At 39.9% G+C, this 9,791-nt stretch overlaps 1 protein-coding gene across 1 annotated transcript; it reads left to right on the top strand.

Moving 5' to 3' along the window:
• The first annotated feature begins 335 nt into the window (after positions 1–335).
• LOC135206866 (putative uncharacterized protein DDB_G0271606) lies at positions 336–1,303 on the top strand. The gene is made up of 2 exons (XM_064238351.1): positions 336–789; positions 873–1,303. Exons 1-2 carry the CDS (start codon positions 336–338, stop codon positions 1,301–1,303), a joined length of 885 nt encoding a protein of 294 aa, XP_064094421.1.
• The last annotated feature ends 8,488 nt before the right edge of the window (positions 1,304–9,791 follow it).

Genomic DNA, 9,791 nt, shown 5'->3' with positions numbered 1-9,791 from the left:
CTTGCCTGAAATACAGGTGATTTCGTAAAACCTGAACAGCAGAAACAGCAGCAAGAACAGCAGCACAGCTATAGGAACAGCAACAAGAACAGCAGAAACAGCTACAGGAACAGCAGCAAGAAACAGGTAGGAAACCGGGCAACAGGAAAACCGCGAATGAACAGCAGAAAACAGTTACAGGAACAGCACGAAACAAAGAAGAAACTGTACAGGAACAGCAGTTAGCAAGTGTAGCAGTTTTAGTTTGGAACAGACAGTAACAGTTACAGGAACAGCAGGAAGAACAAACAGCAGAAACAGCAGTAATACCAGCAAGAGAAACAGCTGCTGCACGCATGAAGCAGCACCAAACAGGTTACCAGGAACAACAGCAAGCAAAGAACAGCACGGAAACAGGTATCAGGAGCAGCAGTCAAGAACAAAAGCAGAAACTAACTAACGACGGAACAGGCAGCAAAAACAGCAGAAAGCACGGCCTAACAACAGAACGCAAGCAAACGAACGCAGAAACTACTCAACGGAGGAACAGCAAGCAAACACAAAAACAGCCGAAACAGCTTCAAGAACAGCTGCAAGAACTGCAGAAACAGCTACAGGAACAGCAGCAAGAACTGCAGAAACAGCTACAGGAACAGCAGCAGCAAGAACAGCAGAAACAGCTACAGGAAACAGCTGCAAGAACAGCAAACGAGAACAGCGCAGAACAGCAGAAGACAGACAGCACAGAACGCAAAAAACAGAACAGCGCAGAACACAGAACAGCTACGAACAGCTGCAAGAACAGAGAACGTAACGGAACAGCAGCCAGACAGGCAGAAACAGTACAAAGGAACGCAAGCAAAGAAACAGCAGAAAACAGCCTACAGGAACAGGCAAGAAAACAGAACAGCTACGGGAACAGCTCAAGAACAACAGAAAAAACCAGTTAAAACAGAACAGCAAAGCAAGAAACAGCAGAACAGCTACAGAACAAGCAAGAAAACAGCAGAAACAGCTACAAGGAAAACAGGGCAAAAGCCTAAAAACAAAAGAAAAGGCAGCAGAACAAAGCAGAAACTACAGGAGAAACAGCAGCAAAGAACAAACAGAAACAGCTACAGGAGCAGAGGAAGTACAGCAGAAACAGCAGAAACAGCTACAGGAACAGCTGCAAGAACAGCAGAAACAGCTACAGGAACAGCTGCAAGAACAGCAGAAACAGCTACAGGAACAGCATCAAGAACAGCCAAGAAGAAACAGCTACAGGAACAGCTGCAAGAACAGCAAAGAAAACAGCCTACAGGAACAGCAGCAAGAACAGTGACAAACAGCTACAGGAACAGCTGAAAGACAGCAGAAACAGCTACAGGAACAGCTGAAGAACAACTACAAGGAACAGCAGCAAGAAAACACAGAAAACAGCTACAAGAAACAGCAGCAGGAACAGCAGAAAATCGCCTACAGAAAAATAAGCAGAAAACAGCTACAGGAGCAGCAGCAAAAGTACAGTAGAAACAGCGAAATAGCCACAGGAAACAGCTGCAAGAACAGCAGAAACAGCTACAAGAACAGCAGCAAAAGCGAGGAATCATTAGCCAGCAAGAAAGTCAATGGAAGTGAAAGCAGTGTCCGAAAGTTCTCTCCACATACTGCATACTTATTATGTTGGTACTTAACAGAAGATGCCCAAATGATATAAATCTTTGGAAAGAAAGATCCACAGACAGAACAGAATCGCAATTATTTCCTTTAATTTCTAATTAAGTCCAACCCCTCACAAAGCACATACGAACGCACACACGTGCCCAGAGAGCTGAGGGCATAAGGAGAAAATAACGATAAATGAACAAAAGTGAACAAGCATCATTGATAGCAATCACTGATAGATAAATAAAGAAAATAGAGTATTACGACTGAATAAGTCATGGAAGGAAAGTGTGATTTTTTGGACACAAAAGAAATGAATTTGTTCGTGGTTTCAAAACTTCGCGGGTCCGGATTGGTGGTGGTGGAGGGTCCTCCATTTCCATGCATGTCCAAGAGCTATCTTGATGGATTCATCCGAAAATACGCACAGGTATTTTTGAATTTACCGATTTCTTTAATATTAGCAGTGGGCAAGAAGGATTGCCACCATACCGGCTATGAGATCACTTGGATCAAAGAATTCCCATAAACTCAATGTGTTAGTAATATTATTATTCGAAAAGAGGTAACATTCATTGAAACAAGGCAGAAGATATATATAAAAATAAAATAAAAAAAGGAAATAACTGACCCCCAATAAGGAAGATTCAAAGAAAAACAAGTATTCCCTTAAACTGAATGTGTAGTAATATTATTCCTGAAAATGAGGTAACATCTTGAAGCTGAGTATAAAAAAATATAGGCAATAAACTGAAACCTAATAAATATAGATTTCAAACAAACAATATACTTACGGACAAAACCGAAATTGCAAGTCATGAAATCCATTGAATCCCCTGAAAAGGATACAAGAGTAACGATGCCATAGTGTAATCTACTGTGTCCAGCTTGCGACTACCTACTTCAATGGCAAAGTAATTCACTGTCATTCACTAATTCACTGTAAAGCAAAATGAAAAAGATAGCTCAAATATACACCTTATTTCAAACAAGAAACAAATTTCTTGAGAGAGAGAGAGAGAGAGAGAGAGAGAGAGAGAGAGACTTAATAGACTTGAGGTAAAAATGACCATTGCGTCATCGATACCTTCCAGGCTAACAGATTCCACGTCTTCTCATCCAGGACACATTTTATGCAAATTAAAAGAGACTTTAAGATTATTACTCCTTTTTTTTCTTCCTTCTCCATTTTTCGGTGAAAAATGGTCGAGTTGCCGAAGCGGGCAGAATGTCCAAATCGAATTGGGGGAACAGAAAATCAAAATAACCAAAATGGATTGCACTGAAGAGAGAAGAGAGAGAGAGAGAGAGAGAGAGAGAGAGAGAGAGGAGAGAGAGAGAATGCAAATTTCTTTTGACTTCAGATAGGAAAACTCTAGCTTTGGCTCACGTTAGTTTCAACAGAGCTCTGATATACAGTTCAAAACATAACACTAATCTCTCTCTCTCTCTCTCTCTCTCTCTCAGCTGGTCTTCTTCAGACCCGATTTGATTTTTCATTCCTCAGATTCGATTTGGGACATTCAGCTTGACTTGGCAGCTCCAAACGTACGTTGCCAAATGGCAGGAGAGAGGAAGAAGAAAGAGCAATATTCTACGGAATTTCTTTCGTATTTGCAAACACATTTCCCAATCAAAAAAGTCCCGAATCTCTATTACATGAGAAACACCGATGATGTAAGTCATCTTCCCCGTATTCCTAATGGCTTTGTCTTGTTTGGATAACAGATCTCATATTTTCTTGTATTCTTACTCAAACCTCATTTTTTTTATTATCCTTTTTGTGGAAAGGACAGCGGGGATAGGGACAACAGATAGTCTCATGTACGACCAGACCTGAGCGGGACAAGGGACAGAAAGGGGAAAAGAATATCGGACAGGGTCTGGACCCCAAAGACACGATGGATCTTCAGCGATTGCTTTTTCATCTTTTTTGCGTTTTTTCATCAGGGAAGATGAAAGCAACGTTTCCTGGGGTCTAATCCCACTTGCTTTTTGGAATAATTTACTTTTAAAAGTTTTTTTTTTTTTGTGGTCAAAATACTGCAGCATTCGCATTGTCAAGGAAAAGCAGCTGTGGTGTGTTGGTAAAACGCAAAGGGTGAAAAAGTAAGAGAAATTCCTCATTCTCTCTCTCTGGGTATATAATCCATTTGCAGCATAAGTCTCTCTCTCTCTCTCTCTCTCTTCTCTCTCTCTCTCTCTCTCTACTCTCTCTCTCTCATTTATAAAGTGTAGATACAAATTTTCCCTACATCCATCTGCAGCAACATTCCGCCGCTTTTATGTTCAAAGTTATGTTTGAGGTTATGCAAATTGACGTCCCCTTTCACCCCCCTCACCCCCCCCCCCCACCCCCCCCCCCCCCCACCCTCCAGGTCGAGATAACTTCAGAATCTCACCCCCCCCCCCCCCACCCCACCCCTTGATATTTAGGGGCGTTACTATTATGGCCTCGAATGATGAATGGCGTATAGTGAGCGCCTTGTTCATGATTTGGAATTACCTCCTGACAGCTTAGAGGTTCTCACTATCACTGACATTTGGATTTCTCACCATCACTGACATTTAGATTCTCACATTCTGGACATTTGGATTTCTCACTATCACTGGACCATTTAGGCTGCGTCAGAGCTGATCGGGATTCGGGGAGAGGTAGGGAATAGCTGCTGGTTTAATTGTAAGAAGTCAACTTATGACGTCATTTCAACAAAAGAGGCGTCACCTTCCCCTCTTTCTACACACACACACACACACACACACAGCTCCTCAGTGGCGTGGTCGGTATGGTGTTGGCAAGCTACCTCGGTGGCCGCGAGTTCGATTCTCGGGCATTTCATTAAGGTGTGAGATGTGTAGTATTTCTGGTGATAGTTCACTCTCGACGTGGTTCGGAGTCACGTAAAGAAAGCGTTGGTTGGTCCCCCCCGTTGCTGAATAAACCACTGGGATTCCAAGCATCGTAAAAACATCATACAAACAAACAAACACACACACACACGTACGTGTGCGTTATGACCAAAATAATTTAGTATTTCAGTCATAAATCTATTTTCATTATTCACGTTCCGAAATGAACAAATCCCGCCATCAGGTCTTAACATCCAATTTAATGAGAATCCATGAGTAATATGAAGCTGAATAATAAATGATTCTTTTTAAAAACACCGAGTACTCAGTGAGGCTAAAATTCAACCTAAAACGAAATAGCAAGCAATGAAACAACGAAATTGTTAACATTAAAGAACAACATTATCAATAATATTAACTAACTTGAAGGAAAAAAGTGAATAGTAACAGATGGCCAGATCGTTTGCTTGTCGTCTGTTCAAACAGCAGGGTACTCATTATTCCCAAGATATTGCTTTGCTTACACACATGGAGTTTAATAAAGAGCCAGACGGCATTGCCTAACGTAGCTATTCCCAGTTATTAGTGACGATGATACCATTTTGTTTGTAATATTTCTCTTTTAGTAATTTTGTTTATTCTGGAATGATATATTTTGTTAAAAATCGGTGTTCAATACTCTCTTACAGAGTAATCCTTTAGTATATGAATTCAGTTAGCTTTCATTACCCTTCCTTGATTTCTTTGTCTTTTGTTAATTTTTATTCACATTGCTTTTTATTAACCTGGGGGGTATTGTTGTGTGTTCTGTCCCATTCATATCATTGTTTTGTCATTGGTGTGTTTGCAAGCGTTATTTTGTTTCTTGTATTTTTTTTCTCTTATTAATATATCGATATTATTTGCTTTTTGTGTCTTTTGTGTTTCTTTCATTTATATTTTCTCGCATAATTATTCATATTTGCATGCGTTATTTTTGTGTTTCTTTGTCTTTTTGTTTTCTTATTAGTATCGACAGTACTCTGATTTTGTGTCTCTTGTGTTTATTGCATTTATATTTTGTGGCAATTATTATTCACGTTGAGATATGAAATGATGTCGAAGCTGGACTTCATGGATTGAAAAACCAGATACTGGGGATCTCTCCCAGAATCTCACACCTTAATGCAGCCAAATGTTTGTGCTAGAGAAAAATCCTGCTTTGTTAAGGTCATTCATGCTTCATTATCATGATTATTATTGAGCTTATAACTGTAATCCCTGTAATTATCAAGGGTCTCTTCCATCTCTTACAGTCACTTACAGCTCGTTCTGGTTGCCACAGGTCCCTCAGTGTGAGGCACATCTTATGTCTACCAGTAAATTGCTAATGGATTTTCCGGTATACTTTGCAGAGATAGTGTGAAGTCATCTTGACCTGGGTAGGAGGGTATGGGAGGGAAAGGTATCTCTCTTCCGGAGGGAGTAAGAGGGGGTTTGGGGGGGAGGGGGGTGGGTCTTGGTGAAGAGTGAAACGGCACCTCATTTGCATAACCTCAACATAAACTTGGGCGTAAAAGCCTTCGATGTTTTATCTGCAGATGGACCGAAGGAAAATATGTATACGCACTTTATACATGCAAAACGCACGAGGCCATACTGAAGTGTCCATAAAGAGAGAGAGAGAGAGAGAGAGAGAGAGAGAGAGAGAGAGAGAGAGAGAGAGAGAGAGAGAGTCACGGGACTAGAGAAACAGAGAAGGTAAAAGAATGAGAGCAAGAATCTTACTGTTCTCATCTGTGGCCTCAGAGCAAAATTAAAAACACGCAAATAATATTCCAACTGGACTAAGAATCAGAAAGATATACCTATCAATTTTAAAATTCGAAGGGAAGAACACAGAAAGAAATAACTCCCAGAAACTAATAGAATTAACTCTGGAAACGTTGAATTCATCTTCAGTAAAGCAAAATTATTCTGTGAGGATCATCGTTTCTTTGTGGTCCAGAAAGGTCCGCCGATTTTCCTCTCCCCTTCCTCCGTCGTCTTATTCGGGCCTGGTCTATATGGGGCTACTTGGTGTGCATGCTGTTGCGCTTCCCACTTATTCCTTGTGGCAGCTAGAGATGATAACCTACTGCAAGTGCTTGTATGCAAGTAGTAATGCGTTTATCACGAGGTTTGAAAGGCAACAAAAAACGAATAGGCAAGACTACTATAGTAGATTCACATCAACCGTGCATTTGATTGTCTAGGCAGTACCCTTACGACGCTCCTGATTGGGGGTTGATAAGCCAATCATAGGGCTGGAAACTCTCAGTCTCTCTCGAGAGTTTACATGGTCATGATATGTTCCACATCTCCTGAGGGATACGTCTTTCAAAAGAATCCCTTAGAAGGGGTGGGGTGGAACACACATCCTGCTTATGTGAACTCTCGAGAGAGACTGAGAGTTTCAAGCCCTATGATTGGCTTATCGACAGCCAATCAGATACGAACAAGAACGTAGCCACAAGCAACAATGTTTCTCAGAGATTCAGGACTTTTTTCAGGAGGAAAATAGTTTGCAAGTACGTAAGAAATCCAAGATTATTGGACCCTGTTTTTTTCTTCTCCCCCCCCCCCCCCCCCCTCCCCCCCCCCCCCCCCCCTTCTCTATTTTGGCAAGAAGTTGGAGGAGCCAAGTCGAGCAGAATGTCCAAATCGAATTTGAGGAAATGACGAAGATTGAGGACTCTGAAAAACCAGAGCAGAGAGAGAGAGAGAGAGAGAGAGAGAGAGAGAGAGAGAGAAACGAGAGAGAGAGAGAGAGAGAAAATATTCTTAAGGCATAAGAGTGTAAAGACGAGCTGAAATCTCATTTCCTGAAACAAGTGTTAGTTTCTAAATTATTTTTAAAATACCAGCATAAGATATATATATATTATATATATATAGAGAGAAGAGAGAGAGAGAGAGAGAGAGAGAGAGAGAGGAGAGAGAGAGAGAGACGGAGAGAGAGAGAAAAAATATTTTGAAGGCATAAAAAGTGTAAGACCGACCCGAGAATGTATATATACCTATATATATATATATATATAATATATATATACATAGATATATATATATATATATATATGCAACTACAAGACATAGGCCACTAGAAAACTTAACAACCAAAGTTTCCTATCTCTCACAAAGTTTGTCACAAAATACAACAAACGTATTGTGCAAGAAAACTCGCAATTTCTGAAACATACATACACAGACGAAAAAAATGTAGTGCCATTACGTATGCATTCAAAACAGTGCAGAATTCTCCGTAAATTTCTTTACAGCATCAAATAGCCGAAACACAAAACACGTTCCCCGAACAATGACTCTAAGTCACGAACTGAGATATTAAAAAAATATTCACGCCAACTGGAGAGAAAAAATAATTTCAAATTCACCCATGAAAAAAAACTTAGTGTCAGCGATGGTTAACTTCCAAAAAAGGAGAAAAAGAAAAATCACGGCATTGTTAACTATCTCCCGTGACTCACTAGATGTCAGCAATTATCTGCTGAACTCATAAAAAAAGGAAAAACAAAAAAAACCAAAAAAATAATGTTGTAGTTAGTCCTCCCCAAATTCAAAAAAGATTTCACCACCCTTGATAGCATTACAAACACCCACAGTATCAGTATAAAAAAAAATCAGTATCAGAAATATCATTATCAGCAAAATCACCAAAAAATTTGCTATCGTCAATCATTAGTATCAGTACAAAAAAAAAAACATCACCAATGTCAATGCTGTCCATTCTCCAAGGAATCAGCAAAAAATTCAGCAAAAGTTCAGCAAGTTTCACCACAATTCACCAAGATTCAGTCAGATTCATCAAGATTCAGCAAACTCATCCCCGTGAATCACTGAAATATTCTCCAAAGTTACAAAAACTCAACAATTAATTAACACAAGACTTCTCCCATTAATTCATTGTAATAATTATCCATGAATAATTATCTGTAATAATTATAGAATAATCTCCCATGAAATATCTCAAATCTCTCGTAAAAACAATTCTCCCGTAATGATAATTATACTTAAGCAAACCTCCGTGACACATCTCAAGTATAATAATTATTAATAATAACAATAGTATAACTCTCCATAGCAACAAATCTCTTGCAAAGATCTCAAGTAAGGGTGAATTCAAATAGCATACACTAGTATTGCTGAATCCTATGACATACAATTTCTCCAGCCTACACCATGACATAACACCATTTTCCACATTTCACGGCACCAGGCAACACCATTCGGCACTTCAAAGTAAGTTTCTCCAACACAATAAAAAAAATAATCTGTGTATCCCCCTTATATTTTTGTGGTCTTTCAAGGCACAAAGAAAAACATATAACAACATCCCGTGCATGTTAAACTACTTTTTACCCGCATTCCACGGAAAAGAAAAATCTCTTTATTTCCTTTTCTCTTCCTCCAGAAAAAAGAAAATTTTTTAATCTTTTTCTCAAAAAAAGACTCTACGGGCATTTTTTTCACTTCATCAACTAATCAATCAGCTGATGTCTTCGCATTCAATGTCAAGCCAGACTTGTCTTCAACAGCCCGACAAAGAAAAAAAAGAAAGGGGGAGTTCACCCACACTGAGAAAAAAAAAGTCCTCTCCTCCCCGATGAGCAATGAACACCCTCCCCCGAGGCAGACCAGTAGTCCCCCATCTCCCCTTGAACAGTGTCTGAGGACCCCCTCCCAAGGGTATACACTAGTACCCATCTCGCAATGCCCTCCCTCGAGGTATGCAGTACCCATATGCAACGCGCCTCTCTGCGCGGTAAGCAGAAAAGTGCTGAGCCCGTGAAATTGTGGCCGCTCTTGTCTCCAAGCCAGATATGCTTATCTAAGCACAGTTCACATGCAAAAAACACATCTCTATACCACTCTTATGTGTTTTAAAAAACAAAGACGAATACGTCTATTATAAAACAGGCGTGAATAAAGAAAACACGTCACTTCTGCTACTATGGGCAAAAGAAAAAAATTTTTTTGACCTCTTGAACCAACCCCATTTCTCTGAAATATTTAAAAACAACCCTCTCCTTCAAAACAATAGTTTTTTAACACTCACCACTCCATAATGGGAACAAAAAGAACTCGAAATTCTCGTAAACGCGGCAGTGATATATGCACTAAATAACAACACCCTTACAGCCATCTCGGGATACACTCGTCATTGCACACAGAAGTCATACTGAGTGCGCCCACTGCTCTAGGCTGACTGCTAGGAAAAAATGCTGAGTCCAACAAAAATCCTTACTCCCTTTAGCACAGTTAACAGATAGATATTTTCT

This window comes from Macrobrachium nipponense, chromosome 31, assembly GCF_015104395.2.
Source record: "Macrobrachium nipponense isolate FS-2020 chromosome 31, ASM1510439v2, whole genome shotgun sequence".
Taxonomy (NCBI): domain Eukaryota; kingdom Metazoa; phylum Arthropoda; class Malacostraca; order Decapoda; family Palaemonidae; genus Macrobrachium; species Macrobrachium nipponense.
Note: the sequence above shows the minus strand (reverse complement) of the source record. Positions and strands in the feature narration are given on the sequence as shown.